Source organism: Lepus europaeus, chromosome 6 (assembly GCF_033115175.1).
Source record: "Lepus europaeus isolate LE1 chromosome 6, mLepTim1.pri, whole genome shotgun sequence".
Taxonomy (NCBI): Eukaryota; Metazoa; Chordata; class Mammalia; order Lagomorpha; family Leporidae; genus Lepus; species Lepus europaeus.
Window position 1 is genome coordinate 39,918,659 of NC_084832.1, and position 22,651 is coordinate 39,941,309.

General features: G+C 40.4%; 1 protein-coding gene across 1 annotated transcript; it reads right to left on the bottom strand.

Moving 5' to 3' along the window:
• Positions 1 to 919: 919 nt before the first annotated feature.
• On the bottom strand, positions 920 to 17,514 carry KLF5 (KLF transcription factor 5). The gene is made up of 4 exons (XM_062194092.1): positions 17,257 to 17,514; positions 14,151 to 15,024; positions 13,051 to 13,110; positions 920 to 2,841 (listed from the first exon to the last, which is right to left on the bottom strand). Exons 1-4 carry the CDS (start codon positions 17,497 to 17,499, stop codon positions 2,663 to 2,665), a joined length of 1,356 nt encoding a protein of 451 aa, XP_062050076.1. The 5' UTR covers positions 17,500 to 17,514; the 3' UTR covers positions 920 to 2,662.
• Between the last annotated feature and the right edge of the window lie 5,137 nt (positions 17,515 to 22,651).

Here is a 22,651-nt window from a genome sequence, read left to right on the forward strand (position 1 = left end):
TCCTGCACTGATGGCCTCAACCATTTGGAAGGAAGTTCCGAGTTAACTTCCACTCTTTGACCATAGAATATAAGCAAAAGTTATTCGGAATTATCCTGCACTGATGGGACTCAATCATTTCCTTGCATTAGTAAGGACTAGGGAATATTACACACTTGGGTTATAACCCAATCCTACTTGATCTTACTGCTTTGACATACCCCAATAATTGTAGATGGGTGTCTTTTAGTGATTTCCAGACTTGCTGGCACTAGAAATGCTCAACTTATCGCATCTATACATTTCCACCTCAATCTTTTAATTAATTAACCGTTTCTCTAAGTCATGGTTCCTTTTATTGAAGAATGGTATTAGACACCAAAATTAAGGAGTGCTTATTATCAAATAAAGCTTCTAACCTTTTTCTTTTCAAAGATATATTTTATTTATTTGAAAGGCAGTTACAGAGAGAAAACAGAGATAGAGGTCTTCCATTTGCTGGGTCACTCCCCAAATGGCTGAAACAGCCAGGGCTGGGCCCAGGCTTCTGAAGCCAGGCGTGTCAACTGGGTCTCCCATGTGGGTGCTGGGGCCCAAGCACTTGGGCCATCTTCTGCTGCTTTTCCAGGCCCATTAGCAGGAAGCTGGTTCAAATGTGGAACAGCCAGGATTCAAACAGGAGCACACTTGGGATGCTGGTGCTGCAGGCGGCGGCTTCATCTGGTACGTCACAGCTCTGGCCCCCTAATCTTTTTCTCTTTAAAAAAGTATCAAAAAATTGCTAAAACTCAACTCGTTTTGTTTGCTTCTGATAACCTCCAAACTAACACATACCAATATACCTCTCTAGTTTTCAACTAATGGTGCTGAAAGGGTTAATGCAGTGTGTGTAATAGTCAGGAAAAAAATTCATAAATTATGTCTCGCTTTATATTTCTAATTATATTTTAAAAATAAACCCCTTTCCTCTGTCTTAAAGGTAGCATAGTTAGACATGACTCTTCTAAGAATGCCTGAGAATCAGTCGTTCATTAACAGCCCTCATCAGATTCTTTTTAAACAACTTGTTTTGGGAATGGAATTTGCTAATTGTGCTTGCTATTGTGGGTGAAGAAGAAAGGCACAACATGAATCTTTTAGGCACTTTTTATTTTCCAAAAAAATTGTCGTTAATATATAAACATCTCATTCTCTCAAAAAATTCTACAACTATACAGCTGTTTGCTCCATTATTTGCATAGGAAATGACCACAATACAAAAATAAGAGGGAAAAAGAAGCAAAACAGCAACCAATTTATGCTTTTTATGTAGGTAATGTTTCCACGTATAAACATTTTGAAGCCTCTTACAAAATTATTTACACCGTTTGTCATCTATTTACACATTTTAAGAGCAACTCTTCTAACAAACAAAACTATAATTTATCAAGTTATGAAAATTGTTTTCTAAAAAAACGTACTATATTACCACAAAATAAATAAAGATAAACAATATTTTTAAAACAAAATTAAATTTTCATTTCAATTAAGACCCCTTTTGGCATTTTGCTTATGGATTCTGCCCTTTGGTTAACAGCATCAGCATCACATTACTGTTTTATATTGCATATATGTAGCACTCGCTGCCTTACGTTTTCAACATAGCATTTCTATTTAAAGGCAGACACTGAGTCAGTATTAACAGATTAACTAAACTGCACTGTAATTTAGATTAAATTACTGTGTCTCACTGTATATTACATGCAAAACCCACATAAATTGTCATTTATCCGACAGTACTGAACGAGCAAACATCTCAGTATAAGAAAACGTCATCAATTCAACATTGCCATATGTGAAAACTACAGTCCTTCTTAAAAACGATACTGTTTAGCTTATTGTAAGAGGTTTAACTTTCATATATTGTAACTATCTTTAAGCTCTTCAGTTTACAATTCATATAAAACGTTTTATTTAAAATAAACACTCCTATTTTAATCAGTGCATGAAATTTGCTTTTAAAGTTCATTTGAATGATTATTATTCCTTCCCCTTAAAGAAATGAATTTGGTGATGTTGAAAGGTATCTTACCACAAATTCTGTGAATGTACTCATGGTTATTTTCAAAAAGAAATATGATTTTTCCCCCCAAAAGAATCCTAAAAAACTTGTAATAAACCTATAAAGCTGATTTGCATATTTACAAAATCTTGAATAGCAAATATAGGCAACTCATATATAAAAAAAACCCAAAACACATTTGTTCAATGGCTATTATTTGTGAATTGCCAGGTACTGCTGCGCACCTATCGGGAATCATCTATCCTCAAAAAACCTACTCGACGTCAAGTAAAATCTTGACACACACAGTCTATGCATCCTTCTTCCGGCGCCTGCCAGCTGACTTGTTCACCAAACACTGTCCCGTTAAGTGACGGCGCCCCCGCCCCGCCCGCATGCTGCTGCCTGTCAGGAGATGAAGCCGGCCCGAGGAAAGCCATGGACGTGACAGCGAGCATTCCGGATTCTGACAACGACCAAACACTTTGGTATTCATACAATGTATTCCCTGTTTTCTCAAATATACAAAATATACATTTCCAGTTTTTTGTTTTGTTTTCTTATTTTATAGGAACAGGTTAAGTTTGTAGCGGATAAGGTGGCCAGAAGGGCTGCGGAGCGTGGGGCGGCTGGCGGCGGCGCTCAGTTCTGGTGCCGCTTCATGTGCAGGGCCAGGTGGTCCGAGCGTGAGAAGCTGCGGTTGCACACGCCGCACTGGAAGGGCTTGGCGCCCGTGTGCTTCCGGTAGTGGCGAGTCAGCTCGTCGGAGCGCGCGAACCTCCAGTCGCAGCCTTCCCAGGTGCACTTGTACGGCTTCTCACCTGTGGCAACCAACAAAAGGGGTCAGGTGGCCTGCTTGGAAGACAGACGTCGTAGAGAGCACCTGAGAGCACGGCTTTGGGTTGAAATCGGGGGCCAAGCCAGGCAGGAAAGCTCCCGAGTTCCATGATGAACTGAATCAACATTAAATCCCCTCTCAGTGACCTAGGGAAGTGGCATTCCATGTATGGTATTTAACAAGTATTTATGCAAAGAAAAAGTATTCTGCCCGCCTTTGAGGAACCGAAGAATGGTAACCATTAGACAAATGCAAGACGAACCAGCACCTTTATTTCTATATACCCCTGGCACATACATTCCATCAAATGATGAGATGACCTTGAATGGCCTTATTGGACACACATAGGTTCTGCTATACCAGGACTAAGTAGAACTGCTGTAGTAGGACTAAGAGCTAAAACATGGGGTAGGGAGGAAAAAAGTTTTGGAGCTCATCGAAAAGGAATTGCTCAAATCTCCTTAACAATGAATTTCAGGTACCACAACTCTATTTGAAACCAGATCACAAAGTCTGGTATCAATAATATTGAAACAACCACAACAACTCTAACATTTGCTGATCTATGGATTTTTGTCAAGTGTTACACCAAAAAGATGATCAAAACTTATCCCACAGCCAATCTGCCAAGCATCTTCTTAAAATCCAGGTATGGTCTGGAATGCCTGGGGTACAACAGTGAATAAAGTATCTCTCATCTGATCTACCTATTCTAGTCTTTCCCAGCTCTCTTCATTGGAACAGTGAATGGATACCTGAGCCCCTTCCATTCTGCAATTTGTATTATTCCTAATGTACTCCAAAGTTTGCTAGCTGTTTCACTTTCAAAACTATTTAATATTTATAGCAGTCTTAATTCTGTTTTAGGATTAATCCTGAGATCATGTAGTCCCCTAAATAAATGCTAAATATATCCTGAATATAGGAAATACTAATTACTGTTCAACGAAAGACTATTTCCTATATTCATATTTTATTTTGTTACAATTACCTATGAACATCAGTAGCTTTTAAAGTTAAGAACATGAGATGAATTTGCAGCTTAAAGTAGGATTCGCTTACAGCTGAGTTTTAAATGGACACCTTTTAAACTAACTTTTAAATAAATAAAATCCCATAAAGACATAAGAAAGCCAACGTTCACCACCTCCAGCTACTTTTCCTACCTCTGCTCTCGTGGCTCAGACCTTTTTTATTTTTAATTTACTTCTTGGTTCCTATCAACTCTATTTTTAAAAAATGTACATCTCAACTCTGGTAGGCACCCCCTTCCAACCCAGCCTCAGTAAATACTAACTAGAAATTTAAGCTAATACATTCAAACCTAAAGTGACAGGAGAAATAAGTCACATTTCTTCCACATATATTTACATAAAATCTGATACATAGAAATATTAATACTAGTAAATGCAGCTAACATGTTTCAGACACAAATAAAATGGGAAAATAATTTGACAGAAGTGTTTATTTTTTGTTTCTTGTGAAAGCTAAATCACAGAAATATATTGGCTAAATACTGTCACTTAATGGAAAGTTATTTCTGATGTTTCCAACAAGGACAAAAACTTCCTAAAGTGCCCCAATTTTAAAAGAAATCATTCTAGTCTTTTGAATAATTAAATAGCAGTAGAACTGAATTTTCAAAGTTTATTTAAGAAACAAGGGACACTAGACTCTCTTTGTTCACTATTTTTATTGGCTTTGAAGCAATAAACTGCACCAATATTTTTTAAAGTTTACTTTACTGATTAGTTGAAATACAGTAGCCATTAAAGTTCCTAAAACACTTGGGGTTTTACTCTCGATTTATGTACATCTATAGATTATTCAACCAAGAATACTACCACTGTGTGGAACATTAGTTGTTGGGGCCAAGCCTTACTATGAAAGCAAGGACAACCATCCCCACTTTGGGCACTTTCTACGGGATTTGTTCAAGTGTCAACACTGTTCAAGGAAAACATCGTAGAGGAAGCTGGTACCCAATTTCTGGCCCAACAGCAGACTCAGGCCTTTCTTCCGCAGCCAGAAACACTATACAGTACTTCTGGGAAGCCCAGCTGACTTCCTTTACGTTGTACTTCGACAGGATAGAACTTCCAAGGTTTAATTGGATTTTTACAGAATCGCTTTCCAATACCAGCAATTTAAAATATTTAGTTAAGCTCTTTCAACATCAACTGCATTTTTAAGTTCTCATGCTGTTAATGTGAAACCTTCCAAAGGCAAAAAGAAAAAAATGACAACTTTGCACAGCATCAAGACAAGTTTCAACTTTATCTCAAATAAAATATGTACTTTTTAATATTCCATTTTCAAGGCATAGGATTATCTTTGCTAGGGGTCCCTAATCTTTGGGGGAAAACGTCCAAGTTACATATACATACTGTCCACACTGAGAAAGCCATTTAACATATTTTATCAACATGTGAAGCAGTGGGAGGAAGAGAGGGCAGCACAAACATCTCCGAAGCACACAGGCCAGAGCCAGGTCCCTCTCATTATCCCACTCAATCCTCACAATAACCCCACCAATCAGAAGCAAAATGAGGAGTTCCACATTAAGATTCCTGGGCTGCCTCTTAATGTCTCTCTTAAATCTTCCATTGGCAAACACTAATACATTCCCTTTGAAGGCCTTAAGGAACACATACATATTGTTCAAATTTATTTACAGATTCTAAGGCCACTTGTGAAGGCCAACTAAGGAAGAGCTTAATGGACTCACAACAAACAGGCCTTCAACCCCAGACTCCGTGAAGTGGAGGGCACACCCCAGGAGAGCTGCAGTCTGCGAAGAACCTTCTAGACCTGAGGAGTCCTGAAAACCATTCCATGAAGGTACTGGCAATCCCCAAATAACAATCACCTAATGATGGTTTCTGTCCCCCAGACCAAGGGGTAAACATGTGGGTTACTGAAACATGTTTGGAAAGTATCCCAAAGGTCTCTGACAAACAAAAAAAATTATCTATTTTTCCCTCGGATGAACAGATAAAAAAATGACTGAAACTACCACAATGGAATGGGAGGTTTCTCTGCTCTGCTGAACATATTCAATAGATTCATACCAAGGCCTTTCCCTAGAATGTTCTACATAGATTCTTCTACCAAAAGAAGAGATGGAAATATTCCTCCTAGTAACTTTTAAGTATTATACTCTATTTGCACGTTTCCCTCCTTATGACTAAAAGACAGTCCTATCAGTGATATTGATAAAAGTTAAAAAACATCAGAATTAAAGTCACTATTTATTAAAGAGAATGCAACCTGGTCTCAATGCCTTAAAAAACGCAAATAAGACTTGGTTTCTAGACTGAAAGAACTTAATCTCTATGTTTTGTTCTAAGAACCTCAACAATACAAACTTTCAAAGCAGGAACAATCTTTCAATAGTTAGCACCTAATCTACACTCTTAAAGAATTCTTGAAGCTAAAAGGAACTACTTATTTCAGGAGAGAAATATTTTCACACAATTCAATAATAATTAAATTGCTTTCCATCATGAGAGACTTCAGAATTGGGCAAACTAGGTTCAATATTGGATTTGCTTCTAATAACAAAAAGAAAAAAAGAAACATTGAAAGAAATTCATGGGAAAATATTTAGATAGGTTTCTAGGAAAATAAAGTAGGACAACTTTAGCTACCAATTCATATCTTTATGTATCTTTGCCAGCTGTTTTCCATTTAAAACTTTTCCCTTTTTTATATTACAGCTCATTGTAGCAAATATCCGACACTGGGAACAGAAAAAAGGTTCATTTAAAGATTAGTTGTATTGCATATGCATCTCATATTTGTACCAGATGTACTGACTCTACCAAAAGTGTACCTGCTTTGAGGAAACTAACTAAAAGGGTATCTTAAGAAATTCCTTTTTTTCTTGTGTCTTGTCAATTCATGCTAATCACTTTCTCTAAAATCAGATTCTGCTTTACCCCTCCTAAACCTCTGACCAGACCACGAGATGATTCCCATTCTCGGTAGAAACCACCTAGGGTGCCTGTGAGCTGCTCATACACTCTTGCATGTCCTTTAGGCTTCCAGGAGCTGCATTTTGCCTTCCTAACCAGCTTCTCAAGTCCCTCCAGGGCAGAGACTACCATCATTCCTGCAAGATGCCAATTTTTCCTGATGCATCTTTGCAGCAGTCCATCTTTGCTAAGTCTGACTATTTTTCATTCACAAAAATCTGGAGAGAGGGTGGAAGAGGCTAGCTTGAGGCTGTCAGTGTGTCTACTTTTCTATGACCCCACCTGCAGCTGGGGCTTTGCCTGGCTACTGAACCTTTAGGTGAGAACCATGCTTTGAGTCTCACCTCTACAGAAGGAAATACTCAGAACCACTTAGTATTAGTCCAAAATTGTATAAGGATAAACAAAAACTGTGTAAAAAGTTCTCTTTTGTAGAACTGGACTGCACTTCTTGGTTTTCTTGAAGTTCTGAAGCCCCTGAGGCTGGCCACAGGCAGCAAGGGGACTTCTCTCAGGGCTAGGGAGCTCTGACCTGCCAAACTCAAAAGAGATGGGTACGGGCACGCTGTCAGGGTTAAACATGCAGCACAGATTTCTGGGTTCCTAAGCTACTGCTGCTTCTCGGCGTTCCCAGCAAACACAGTGGTGAACATCTGTCATTCACAGGGTGAATGGAATGACATACCAATTCTTGAGCTTTTGACAAAAAACAACACTCAGATCTACTTTTTATCATGAGTCCAAACTGACTTTTTAAATGAAATATTTTTACCTTTCCCTAATGCCAAAATTGAAAAAGTTCTACATTTTCATTTTTTTTCTAGCACTGAATACTACTAGGTAGTGGTTACCAGATATCCTTTCCCTTAATTCACACTTAACATGGCTACCCTGGACCAGGAGGTTCCTCCCAACTCCTTAAAGCTTTGCCCTTTTTAAAAGTGGTCTAAAAGAAATTTATTCTTCTGGGATCCTGCACATCTAAAACAGTAACTAATCCTGAATCAGAGTTGTTAAAGATCCTTGAATATAAGTAATACACGGTGACAGAACAGCAATGCTATCACAGAGATACTTTTTACTAAAGTAGGACATTACTTTGTTTCTAAACTCTCACCGGAAAAGATGTAGGTCATCAAGTAAACAGCTACTACATTCTATAGAACTAAAAATATCTGCCAAGTAAAATTCTTGGGTGATTAAATTATTACTTTTGGAAAACAGTGCTCCACATTCCTTCTACCTTCTCAGCTGACTGCTTGCTTCTCAACTTCAGCAATACTACTCCATCTACTTTGAACAGCTCTCTTCTCCCAGTCATGTTAAGAACAGAAAGGAAAATATAGACTACTGGTCTTTGGATTCTCCACAAAAATCAGTCAAAAAAATTTTTGCTGAATCAAATTATACTTCTTAACCTTTGATAAGCTTTATCATCTCAAAACAATGTTTAAACAATTTCCTATGTAAATGTTTTTCAGATGAGAGAACAAGTTCTACAAGCAAAGTTTAATCTTCCCAGTGAGTCATTAAAATGAAATTGGTTCTAAGTTTTCATGCTCATAACTACCTTTGCTGGGGCCTGAACCAAGTTTTCATGCTCATAACTACCTTTGCTGGGGCCTGAACCAGCAAATCTCTTTAAGTCACTAATTTTTTACATAATCTGAAAAGTATCAAGAGAAAAATTTCAAAGCCACAAGTAAAAATAAAATACTGACAATAATTTAAGGACAGTTTAACTATTAACATCTAACACTAATGGCTAAATGTTTCCAAATATGTATAACTCAAAGTATATTGGATAGTAAATTTCACTGTGAAAAACATTTTTTCCTGCTACCTCTACCAATAAAAATTACATATTTAACTAATATTGATCTATCTCTAGATCCGTACTGTGTGATCTCTATCCATTTAGGCCTGAATGAAATTTTTCCTACAGTTTTCTAAAAACCTTTCACTCCTTTTGCAGTGTTACAAAGTGACATATGTTCAGAAGGTTTCGAATGTGCCTTCCATGGAATTATCTTTAATATCAACAATATTAACACTATTTTAAACCAAAACAGTAACAAATATATTCATATTCAATGGATATTGAATTTAGAGCAAATTCTAGACAGGAAATATATACCTAAGGATTGTTTAGTACCCAACTGAAGCTAAAGTGAGTATACTCAATAGCAAATCTCAAGTATTACTGCATATTAGTTATAAGTAGGAGTTTACTCACTTTATGACTAAGTATCTTCCCAAGTCTTAAATGTGGAATTCTTCCTTAAACAGGGAATCCTGAAAGCAGCGCTCGACTCTGGAGTTCATTTAGTGTTACTGTTATTTGGATAATGTTTCCGTTTTCTTTTGTGGGGTTCTGCCTTGTCCCTTTCCTTTTGTCATCGTGTGTCGAGCTGTTGTAGGAAGAGCCAATGCACGGGTCTGGGTGTGAGGGACACTGGAGCCAAGTGTGTGTGTTGTTCAAAGACTTGTGCCACACAACTGCTCATTTTATGCCCTGTTCAGACAGCTGAGACTGAACAATCATCCGCGAACTTCACCGGAGCCTGGTTTCGGTGCTTTGGATAGCTTTACGCGTCCTCTCAGGTGAAGAACACATGCACACAACATATGAAGAAATGGGTGGAGGTCAGTTCACTTTTTCCAAACTGTCTTTGGAAAGTAATAAGGATCATTTAAAATGTCTTTGTGCCTTTTTCTTTGAAGGCCTCATTATTAATACCTTTTCCTCATAGAACGTAACTTCTTTTGGACCTGAACCTGTGTTAACTTAGAAATTACTTTAAATCTTCATTATGAGATTAAGGAAAAGACAGTAAGGTGAATAAGCATAAAACTATAATGCCAGATGCAGGAGTTACTTGGTCATGCTGATTTGTAAGGCAGACACATACAGGAATCCTTATTTTTTTAAAGGTGTTTTGGAGCAAGTTTAGAATGATGGCAATGGGTAGGGCCTCATACCAAAGACACACAAACTTCAGTTTAATGCTGTAAAGGCCCAAATATTTTGATTTGGAAATATATCATTTATTAACACTGTTAGCTGTGAGCAGCCCTAGCTATTTCTAATCAAAGCCATGATAAATAAGTATCCACACAAATTACAATTAACACATACAAATACCCACACTCCTCTTTAAGGGGCGCCTCTGTAGGCCTGTAGGTATGCTATCTTCTGTATGTACAAATACAAGTGAACTATAATTATTCCCTAGAATAGATGCAAATTATGTTTCAGGTATTTTGTCTAATCACACAAACAAGATAGAACTTCATATTATCTATATATATGCTTTCCTAATGAAGAAATCAAGTGTATCAATTTAGAAAACTTGAATGTTCTGCTAACTCTGGTTCTATCTTCTACTTGGTCATTCTCACATTTAAAAAAAAAAAAGGTTATTTTAGTATTTGCTTAGGTTCAACTTGCCACCCAAGTTAAAGAAGCACTTATAATCTAATTAAACAGAACTCAGATGTAAGCTGTTTTAATTGCTTAAAAAACAAAAGTAATGACATTTTAAAGCAATTACAATTCTTTTCCAAAGAAATGCTAGGGGGCTCCACATTCTGTCTGCAAAACAGCAATCATTTAAAGAGGAATTTATTTTATCTCATCAAAAACAAGATCAACAATACCATACAGTATTTAAAGTCCCCTAATAAACTGTCCAAGGGGGAGAGAGGGAGACAGAAGGAAAACAAAACAAGCCATTAAATGAGAGAAGTTATTTAGAAAAACTGTTTCATCTACCTAGGCCTTAAAAGGAAGAAGAAAAAAGCCTCTGCTGGCTTCACAATGGATGGGGTGGGGAGGATGCAACGAGAGAGCACAGGTCATTTTAAAAGGCATTGTCTAGAAACTAGAAATGAGGAGAAAACAACCTCAATGCTCTATGATTACCCAAGAACGGGTTTAGCCAGATGAACGAGTCTGGTACAAACCCTCCCCAAGGCATTTGAAAGACTATCAAACACAACTTTATTAAACTGGATTACACCGCACGAGCTCACTCATTAGATGTTGAAGGCCACAATGTTTATGATCAGGTGAAAAAGTCCACGCATGAGACCCAAAGTAGGCCTAGGTTCTCTTTTTAGCTTATTACCACAAGCTCTGTTAAGACAGCCCACTATTCAATTGCTCTGCCAGCAGGTCAAGTTCTTGAATCCCAGGTATAAGCATTCAGAGCACTAAACCCTGACAGGGGTTGAAAGGCTGTTTAGATAGTCAGACTACTTCCCTGCAATAAGCGGCTGATTACATCGTTATATGAGATTGTGCTCTTCCTTTATTAGGGGACTTTAACCCCATGAAAATGTGTTCCCTAGTCCTTATCTCCTGTTTCAAGGTCTTCCAAGAGAAAAAAAAACAATAGTTCAAACAAATATTTCTAAGTTATTTCTACATCCCCCCCTCAAAAAAAATCAGGCTGAAATAATTTTTCAATGTCTTCTTAATATGTTTCCTGTAGTATGGTATTTCAGTATTTGTAAACAGAATGTTTTCCTGGCACTTGTCATTTGTATCTTGAAATCTTTAAGTTTTTATAACATGTTTATTTTGTGGGCTTTTTTTTTTAAGAAATTGGTTCTAATGATTTGATGTTGATACAGTATTGCTTTAAATAAAAAATGAGACACAAACTTTTGTGCCTTCTGAGGCATCATTTTTAAAGCCACAGACCTGTGGTTCCTATTTAAAGAATAATTTAAACAAAAATGTGTAAGAAGGGACAAGCCATAAAGCTTAGATCCTTTTCCCCAAGGGCAGCCCATTCATTCTTGATTCTTTTTTGTGGGTGTTGAACCATAATTTCTACCTTGAGTTGCTTACATAATAGAATCTTTCCTTTCACATGATCAATTTGTCTATATTTAAAAACCCGAGACCAAAATAACCCATTCATTTCATAGACAGAGGAAATGGCTTTTCTTTAAAAGCGGTTGCTCAAAAAGTCTTGTAACCTACCACCATTGTCGCCGATATTACTCTGATTTTAATAAGTAGTGTTTATCACTGGGGATATCAAGCAATTCTAACATGCACACAAAATGTCTGCAACCATGTTCCTCTCAGGACTCTATCTCAGCACTGACCTTTGTTCAAAGGCTTTTACTTTTAATGTAGCAGTTAGAGATAACTACTTCATTTATCAAAACTCAATTTCCATAGTAACATCTAGCCTGGGGAGATTCAAGTCCTCACACTAATCCAACAACCCATTCAAAGGAACTGTTGAATACTTTGGTTTCCATAGCAATGATGGAATAATACATTTTGCTAGGTCATTGCTTTTATTAGCAAACTTATTCTTTGAACTTTAGGTAAGGCTGCATTTATTGAAGGGAAAAACAGTCACTTTATATAAGTTCTTTGCTTTAGGGCTGTTCTTTTAAGAAAATTACAACGAGTAACCATCTATATATTAAAAAATACTTTGGGTATTTGGAAGCGTTTCATGAAGTATGCCACCTAGTTTCACCTTAAAATGCATTTTAAAATTAAAAGTCTCTGAAAAGTGACTACTGTGGATTTAACAAAACAAGCACTTTAAAAATGAAAGGGGCTATAGTTAAAAGCACATTTTAAACACAGATGAAATCTCTCAAATAAATATACCCAATCTGTAGAATAATTTTTAAAATGTTACCCCATTTCTAACCACCTGACTTGAATACTCAGCTGTTTCAGCCCTACCTTTCAGCAAGTACAGAAAATAGGTGAAACAGATATTTCACACGAAACGTGAAATCAGAGATAATAGACGCCACGCAGCAGCCATAGCGCGCATGCCAGGTGGAAAGGTTTTTGGTGTTCACAGTGGCTCTGTGGGAGCAAAATGATTTGCTACAAAGGAAGAAAATTAATTTCATTTTTCCCCCCTCATGACTGAACCAGCAGTGCCATTAAAAGTTTTAAAGTCCATTAGTAAACATCGTTGTTTAGATTTGTCAGTAATTAATCCTATGTGAGGTGACAGGCAAGGCGTTAGTGCGGGAACATCAGCCTTCTGGAACCAGACTTTTTCATGGAACTGAATTTTGAGCCAAGCCAGTACTGAAAAGGTAGGCCATTAAAAAATAAAAGTTGACAGAAGAAAGAAGAGATCAAACACATGTTGGCTTTTAAAAGGATGAATACCACTTACACTATTTACACAACTCCCAGTATTAACAAGAAAATTACATACCAGTATGAGTCCTCAGGTGAGCTTTTAAATGAGAAGACTTTGTATAAACTTTTGTGCAGCCTAAAATAAAGGAGAAGAACAGCTTGTCATTTCGCAGAGCCTTTTGAAACCTTTACATTTGATGATTCAGTCTTTAAAATCTGGCTTTAAAGAAGAAATCTCTCATGCTAGATGAGATATTTGAAGTTTCAGTTTTAAAAGTCTTTGCGCGCTCCCCCATTATCTTATTAAAGGCATAGAGTGATCGGTTTCATCTATTGCCTTAGTAGGAAAGAACACACAAAATCGGGCCAAACTACAAATAGAACGTTTGTGTTTATATTCCAGTTGGTAGGTTATACTAGCAACACACAGTTCAGCAACTAACAGCTACTATAGTATGTTTTTAAAAAAATTTCAATGGCTCTAGAACTACAATGCTAAGCCATTATCTAAGATGACTATAATTTTCTGTACTCTGACATTTCTTGTTTTTTCATTTAGCACGTCATGCCATATCATGTACCACAGTCAATAAATTATGCCCTGTATTAAACATAAACTAGCTTATGCCAGCAACTTGTAAATATACTCATTACTGTCATCAATTTATATTTTCAGCTGCATCCCTCATTCAAGAATGAGCATATGCTATCAGAAGCTACCATAAATCCACCCTGGACAGTCTTGTAGCTGTTATCAGCTAGCTGTCCACAGCGCCCGTTTCATTTCTACACAATATTTCACCACCACCCCCAGTATTTTTCCAGGCACTTAATCTATAATTAAAAACTGCAATTCATTAGATTATCTTAAAGTAAATGTAAACTCTGTAATGTGTGTGAAACTCAAATGTACTGCTGAAGAGAAAAAAGTTCAAGATAACTTTTCTCCAGAGTATTCTAAACATTTTTTAAATATATAAAAATAAGCAATAGACTACTAACTAGTTTCATACCACAGTAAAGCACAAAAACAGGGTATGAAATGAACAACATAGGTGTTACTGTCAAGGTTCCTATATAAATGTAAGGTCTGAGTTTGGAAGAGACACAACTGCACGCCTGCACAGACACAGAAACACTACTGATTGTTGCTCCACCCCGGTGTAGATGACATACCAGGATAATCGCAGTAGTGGATGCGGCGTTTCTCCAGGTCGGGGTTACTCCTTCTATTGTATCTGACAGGTTGGATGTTTTGCGAATTGACTGGCAGCGTGGCAGGTAAATTTGGATTGTGAATTGCCAGCTTGGAAGCAATGGTAGCAGCATAGGATGGCGGTGGGGTTAAATTCTGGAGCATCTCTGCTTGTCTATCGGGACTTCCAGGCTCTGAGCTCGGTGGTGATGGGGGAAAGTAAGTGGCCTGTTGTGGCAGAAACTGACTTGGCATTGTGTATGTGCAAGGGGGCATGCCCTGGAATTGTTTCATTGCAGTCTGTGGAACGGCAGAGGTGTGTGTGTTCAGGCCTGCCATGGCGGCTGACATAGAAACATTGAGAGTGTCCATCACTGCGGTCTGGTTTGTAGAACTGGGCATGTCTAGATCCGGTGTGTTCAGCAGCTGGTATAGGTGGCCCTGCTGGGGAGGGACAGAAAGATGAAGATCTGGTGTAGGAAGTTCTTGTTTGATGAAGATATTGTTCACCTCTGGAGCTGCGGCCTGGTGGGAGCTGAAAATACTGGTGAACTCGGGGAGGGCCTGGGTCGGGGCCGGAGGAGGGGCGGTCGTTTCACTCTGGTGGCTGAAAATGGTAACAGGCTCTGTCTTGATGTGTGTTACGCACGGTCTCTGGGACTTGTAGAGGCCAGTTCTCAGGTGAGTGATGTCAGGGAGAAAGACGTTCATGTTGATACTGTAAGGCAGCCCTTCACTATCAGTGAAGAACTGGTCTACCACTGAGGCACTGTCTCGTCTATACTTTTTATGCTCTGGAATTATGGGAACTGGAGGAAGCTGAGGTGTCAGATACTTTTCCATTTCACATCTTGTCTAAAAAAGAAGAGACACAAACACGCATAATCCACCTGATTCAAATGTCGCTCTCTTTTTAAAAACCTCTTGTGCCCCCACCCTCCAATCCTGACATAAAGTACTAGGACAAACTCCTAAGTGTTGCTTATAAATGGACCAGGTTTGTTTTGTCAATTGTGTAATAACCGGTTCACCAAAACCTTATGAAACTCTAACATACATTTGATAAAAATCGCTCCCCTTTATCAGCCCCAGACAAAAAAGTGAAAAAAAAAAGGCAAATCAAGAAAAAAAAGGAAGCAAACAGAAATCATATTCCTCTGTGATGCAATAGTAGGACAAACAGGATTCCCTGCCCCCTTACAGTCAAGTGTGCAATTCAAGTAAGAGGGCAGTAATGAAATATTGCCAAACTACCTCAATTCTAGTTAAGCTTAACACTCTTACACACACAACTCTACAAATCTTGTTTGCAGGTTTTTTTTTTTTCCCCTTGGCAAGATATTTCTGAAATACCTCATCTAAAACATTCTTCAGCTATTTCAGTGCCTCTTCTTGTTTACGATTTAATGGAAACCTAAATACAATGTTTTGGGCAAAACACAGTATCCACTGAAACAAAACAATTTCACATTCAGCATTTGATCTAAAGGTTGATTTTAATCAGTAGATTCGGTAATTGGTTAATATGATAATGAAATGTTCCTATTCATATCCCTATCTCAAACAGATCTTTAATTACCTAGGGGGAAATCACTCCCTTGGTAGCCGGGTAGGTGGGGAGAGGCTGCTGCTGGGCTAGCACAGTCATCAGCCAAACATTTATCATGTCCTCCCCAGTGGGCCCGCGCTACATTCCCCCTCTCTCTGTAAAAAGCTCAGTCATTCCTTATCCTCTAGGTATCTCCTAGGCAGGAGAGTGACAAACTCAAATAACCACATAGTTTTCAAGGGGTGATTTTTTTTTTTTAAGAACATGATCCAGCTAGTAACAAGCCGCCACAGTCTTTTCACAGCTATCTTCTCTCCTAGAATAACATAAGCCCCCCACCCCCAATTTTTAACATGAACAGGAAATTCTCAAGGAAACACACGTCCAAACACACACAACTAGATGGCAGGGCTCCCATAACTATCAACCAAGGCACCTCGATCGGTAGATCAGACAGTCATTTTCTGCCACCGCTTGATTTCAAAAGCGTTTCATCTCGGGACTACAAGATCATTCAGTGTGGATGAGGCCGGGATTTCCCGGATAGACACGATTTAAAAATAAAAACGGACGCCCAGTCATGTGAGTCACATCCCCGACCAACGCCACTGGCCTCCGTGCGCCCGCGGAGGCCGGCGGAGCCCGGGCCAGGCGCTGGGGGGCACACACACACCCCGCACCGAGGGGCCAGGACCGGCTCTGGAAATAAACCCAGCTAAACCCTTTCGCGCACCGCGCTCCCGCGGCGGTTAGTGGTTTCTGATTTTAGCTCTTCCAGCTGTTTGCATGTGGGTATGCTTCCAATTTTTTTTTTTTCCCCTTCCTTGGGACAGGCTAAAAGTCCCGGGAAGTTTTTTCTGGGCTATATGACTCCCTTGCGTGGGCGAGAGAAACAGGCGGTTGCTCTAATTCGGCCGCCGGGCAAGTGTAAGCGCCAACTGCCAGCTCTCGGCGCGGCCCGGGAGGAAATTTACGCGCACAAGCACAAAACGCCACACTCCCGGTCTTTTTTTTTTTTTTTTCCGTCTCTCTCTCTTTTTTTTTTTTTTTTTCGAATCAGCGCCGCGATCCAACCTCCTAGCTGCGCTAACGCCCGTTTCCCGGACGCGGCCCCGCGATCGCTGGAGGGAGCAGGTGGAGCCCCCCCTCCCCGGCACCCCAAGCTGCCTCAACCCGAGACGGCGGCGATGGCGGGGCGGGGGGGGGGGGGGGTGACGGCCGCCGAGAAGGCGTCATCCGAGTTGTGCGCGCAGGGTGCAGGGGTTCATCCCCCCCCCCCAAACGTGAGGAAAACAGCTAAGTAAGGTGCGCGGGAGCACCCGCCCGGGGACACCCTCCGGGACACTGACTTCCCGCGACGCCCCCCCCCCATTTACTACCTGCGAAACGGGGGTGCCCGGCCAGGACGCAGGGCGGGGCACCGAGCGGCTCCCGGTGCGCCCCGACGCAAGCCCCAGCCTGGAGCGGCCCCTGTCGCCCGCGCGTCGCAGCGGCGGGACACGCCCGAGCCCCGGGAGGGAGGCGGCGGCTCTTCCTACCTGGACCAGCTCCTCCGGGGGCAGCCGCGGGCCCGCGGCGGGCGGCGGCGGCGGCGCGGGCTGCGCCTGCGGGTGGTGGTGCGAATGCTTCAGCTCCTCGCCGGGGAAGAGCGCCGCATCGCGGGCCGGGTTCGCGGCGCCCAGCACCGGCTTGAGCTGAGCGAACACGGGCTCGTCCTGCGGGGCCGGCGGCTGAGGCACGGGTCCCAGGCGGGCGCTCATGGTCAGCACCCGCGTCGCCATGGGCACTCGGGGGGCGGCTCCGGGCGCGGGGCGCGGGGTCGAGCGCGCTTCCCACCTCGCCCTCGCTGGCTCGGGCCGGCGAGCTCGGCGCGGGGCCGCGGACACGGGAGGGGAGGCTCCGCGGGGACCCCCCTCAGCCAACAGCAGGCAGTTTTCGAAGGCGCGCACGAAAAGCCAAACTCTTCCGCTCCGCCACGCGTAAACGCCAACGTCCTCCGGGCGGCCACTTTCTCCCGCCCCGCCCCACCGCGCTCTCTCGCTCGCCGGAGCCCGCTCCCGCCACAGCCGACCTCCGCGAGCGAGCTACGAGCGCGCGTACCTGCCCCGCGACTACTGACACTTGACGCCCGCCTCTATTTCACCCAACTCCGGGTGGGCGGGGCCTCTCGGCCTGACTGGCAGCGCCGCCGCGAATCCCGAGGCCCTGAGGCTGGCCGGGCCGGGGCGGCCAGCCTATGAGGAGAGAGAGCTTCCCCCGGAGCCCCGCCTCCTCCGGGCCGACCGCACCCCTCGCGGGCCACGAGCTTCGCGCGCAGGGCGGCCGCGCAGTTTGTACACAACTTCTCTGACAGATTGGGCCGGCGGAGCCGGGGGCGGAGGGAAGCGCCGAGCGGGAGGAATCTAGGAAGAGGGGGAATGAGGGTGGAGACGGCGAGGGAGATCTCTCCCGACTGTTCTCTGCCAGGATTAAGGCGAAAAAGCGCCTCGCACGTCTTAGGTGTTGTGCAAGGACCTGAAACGCAAACGCTGAAACCCAGAGTGCAGCTAGGTTGGGGGCGCTAGGGTTTTCGGAGACTGGTTTAATCGGTGTGTATTTTTAAATATACAAAATGTACTTTTCTTAGCCGAAGCCTAGGGGCGGTGTGATAAACAAATGTAAAGCAGCTCTCGCCTCTTGCGGGTCTTCAGCAGTGGTTATCCGTTTAGCAAAGCAGATGGAGAAGGTCCTGACTAAAAGGTTGCCAAGGCAAGCGTGTTAAGAAGTCCCTCCCCGTTGGTGTGTAAGTGGCTCCAAGTGTTCACACACCGTGTTTCTACCTCCCACCCGTGCGTGAAGAAGAGGGGGGTGGGCCCCCAGGAATTTTGCAGTGAAATCGGGCTGATTCTAGCTGGAACAAAGAGTCTAATTTAAGCACCAACGACGAGCTCCACTGTGTATTTAAATAGACATTACATCTTTGACTTATTTTTGCTAGCACTATGTTCAAAAAGTGGAGTTTAATGTCTACCAGACATACACTCAGCGCGTTTACCTGACACCGTGACACCTTTTCCTACGAAAAGAGAGGCTAAGAAGCCGCACACATCAGACACACAGCAGCTCTGAAAACTGGGAACCCAGATGGGTAGGAAAGTAAGAGCCAAGTAGATTACTGTCCATTTAGTGTGTTATTCTGAGAGGGTGAGTTTTGTTTTTTTGTTTTTTTGTTTTTTTTTTTTTTTTGCCAGCAATCACCTAAGGAAACCACTTCCTTTAATCCTTAATGTTCTTGTACATGATTTTATCTGGCTTATTGGGAAGCCGGAACAATAAACCACAAGAAAAATGCCTGCAATAGTACTACATATGTACATATGTTGACAGCACACTGTTCCATTAGACAATTTTACATACCCAACAGCCTACTCGCCACTTCACAGTAAAAGAGCTTTAAAAAGAAAAAGAAAAAAAGAAAAAAAAAACCTAATTCTCAGAAAAAGCATTCACTTCAAAGAGTATACCTATCAAAGGCACGGGTCTCCTTTTCAATGTGTAGAGTAAAACTACGCTCAAAGTTTTAGCTGTGTTTACTTATTATTGCTAAAGATAAAATTATGCTGCCATCTAAGGTTTTTTTGCTCCTTTTCCTTTCTTTTTTGTTAACACATGATTCATTTCTGTAGCTGTAATCGCTGCTTTCAGAGAATGCTTGTTACCAAAGTATTACTTAGTGATTGCTGTTGCAGAACTTTTTTTTTTTTGGGGGGGGGTAATTAAACAATCCCGCGTCCACCTTCATCTTTAAAAAGCTGATTTTCTCTAATATTTAGCTGAATCGTTTAAGTTAATAGCTTAGAAACAGGTTATAGAGTTGGTATGGGACTTAAGGTAACTTTAAAAAAAAAAACTTTGAAAGATTTCAAGTCACTTCATGCTGATAACATGATCAAACTTGAATGTGATATAGATAATTCTTGATGGAATCTCTTTACCCTTTTAACTGTAAGCTAAATCTAACTTAGAGTTAGTACAATTTGGTACCCCTGTCTATTTTCATTTGCTTTTAAACCTATCTGGGGCTTTCCTTCTGTCCTTTTCAACAGAGATTCTCTGACCTGTTACTTCAACCTCAGTTTTCATTACAACAAAATGTGCTTGTTTTATGAAAAATGCTTCTATAATGTCACACATTTTTAACATATTTTCATTTACGAAGGCTTTTCCAATTGTAAAAAAATAAAAACCCACCAAACTATTGGATAAATTTTTAATGAAATATTTTTTTAGGCTTGTTCATTGTTACTTAGTCTTGTTAGTTGTTTTACATTTTCCCCTTTCTTAATGAATATACACATGAACCTATATTATGTTTGAATTCCTAATCCATTTACAATTTAAAAACTGAATATGTTCTCTCTCTCTCTCTTTTTTTTTTTTTTGCTCAAATGCAGTATCATTTATTTAAATTTCATCTCTGACATAAAGATTCATGAAACAGGGCGTCCACTTTTAAGTCATGTTTTCTCTGAAATGCCCAGCTCTGAAATGCCACTGAAAATAACTAGCTTAGCAGTGCACAGCGGTATGGAAATTGGGAAGTTATCCTTTTCTGACATGTTTGCCATGCAGTTCTGAACGCATAAAGAACGTGTTCGACCAAGCTACCTTGCTGTTGCTCTCAACACAGACAGTACAGCTGCAACCTTGTTTTACCGACTTAGCAAGAAGGGTTAAAACTTGATAAATATGTTTCAAAAGTTCCAGGTTCTCCAATGGCGTGAAGCCAGAACGTGTGAATGGACAGATCCTCAATGACTTTGAACTTTCTAGTTCTGTGCATTCCTTCCTGCTGAGTAGTGCTGTACCATCGGGGAAGATAGGAGAAAACAAGAAACAAATGTCAGGTTTCAAAAATCAATTAGTGGCCTGGCAGTGGCGTGTGAAGTGAACTGTGCCAAAACAAGGGATTCTGAGTGAAAGAAATTAAAAAGTTGAGTAGTCAAGTTAGGTGGGAGGGTAAGCATAGAAGCAGTGTGCATGCTTAAGTCCTTAGTCACTGGGCAACACTGATTTAGTCTTAGAATAAACCATAAGTGTCACTATCTTTACGGGAATAAATATGCCTGAATGTGTGGGGGCTGAACAGGCATTCAGCCATGGGGGAGGCGGATTTGAAGGCGGCAGTGGAAAAAAATAGATAAATAGCTTCTGAATGATGAGATGAGGGTAATACGAAGCTATCACTAGGGCAATGTTCGCAAGCAGCCGCGGTGAAAGACATGTCTCTATCATTTGTTTGGCAAAAAACGGCAGGGAGATTTTGAAATCAAGGGATGTGCCATATCACAGCCTACAACATTTTATTCACTTGGGTAAAATAGCCATAGAATTTTCCATTTCTGTAAAATCACCATCAGATTGCTGAGTGATACTGGGCCACAGGAAAAAAACAAAGAAGAAGCAAAAGTAATTTTCGACAGAGTACACTCTTGTCAAGGGTACAACTATACTGCTAAAATGACTTTTTGATATTCATTGCCAGGGTACCCCCTGTTAGAATCTATATCAGTGAAAACATAAAGCAGAATGATTGTTCTCTGAAACAGTTCCTGTCTTTAATCATCTTGTTTTTTCCATTAATGACAACTACTTAAAGCCACACTCAAGAAGATCACTGGAAAAATAACACAATACATAGAAACTTCAACTGAGATTCCTCAGAAATCAAACTATTTTACACATAAAACTTAAGACATAGAAGAAAAGATACTCTTTCCATTGGTTTTCCAATGAATGTGCAATTTAATAGAATCCTATACCTCATTTTGTATAAATTAAAATGAATTCTTAATAAAACTATTAATATTCTATTTTTGTCCTGTCTCCTATCCTTAACTCTTAAGAAATGAAATTTTATATTAAAATGTCACACTGTATCCTATTAATATGGACAAGTACAGTGTGTCAATTAAAAATCAAAACATATCTAGATAAATTAAATTTTATATTTATGTTTGGATGAAAGTGTTTTCTTTACAAAATTTTTCAGAGTTCCCCCTGTGTACTTATTACTAAAAGTACTGTAATTTATCTATCTTCATTTTAAAGCTCTAGTAAGATACAGAAAACAGTAGAGTTTTACCTTAAGATACAGAAAACAGTAGAGTTTTACCTTAAGATACAGAAAACAGTAGAGTTTTACCTTTTAGGAAGATATTTCCTTTTCCACCTTGTTAGTCTAATAAGCAGGCAGAAATGGCACAAATATAAACGCCTTCAACTAAGTTATAGGCCAGGCATAATGTAACATAAACTGTTCAGTATTTGAATTCTGACTCTAAACATGATAAGAAATGTTAAGAGAAAGCTCCTGAACTGAAGTGGCTCCACCAAATAATCCTTTAGAACGTTGGGGAGGCCACATCATCAGCGTCACAATGAGCCATGTTTCTAGCCAATTGCTGTTCAGGTTATGACAAAAGCAGTAATGCACTAGGCAGTGTGGGACATGCACAGTGAATGCTCAAATGACCTGAGCGTGGGCCACAAGGAGTGACCCTTTCAGCCTTTGACTTATAAATGTAACATGTAAAAATAGTGCTGAGACCAATGCCAGTTCTTCATGCCTTCATTTCCATACCCTGCTGAAGGTTGTATAAATTTGTGCAGCTTTTAGGAAGGATGACATGACAATAAAGATGAAGAAGGCTAAAAATATGAATAATCATGAAAATAATAGAGAATTCTCCAAGAAATCTATGTATAATTTGTGTATTTCCAAGGTAATTGGAAATAACCTTGGTGGCCAACATTAGGAGAAGAAACAATGTATTTTATATCATAGCTACTGTCCTCTCACCAAAAATTATATTATTAAGGAATATTTAGTGACAGAAAATTCTCAATGATTTGTGGAAGGAAAGAAACTTTTTGTAAACATGCAACCACAAA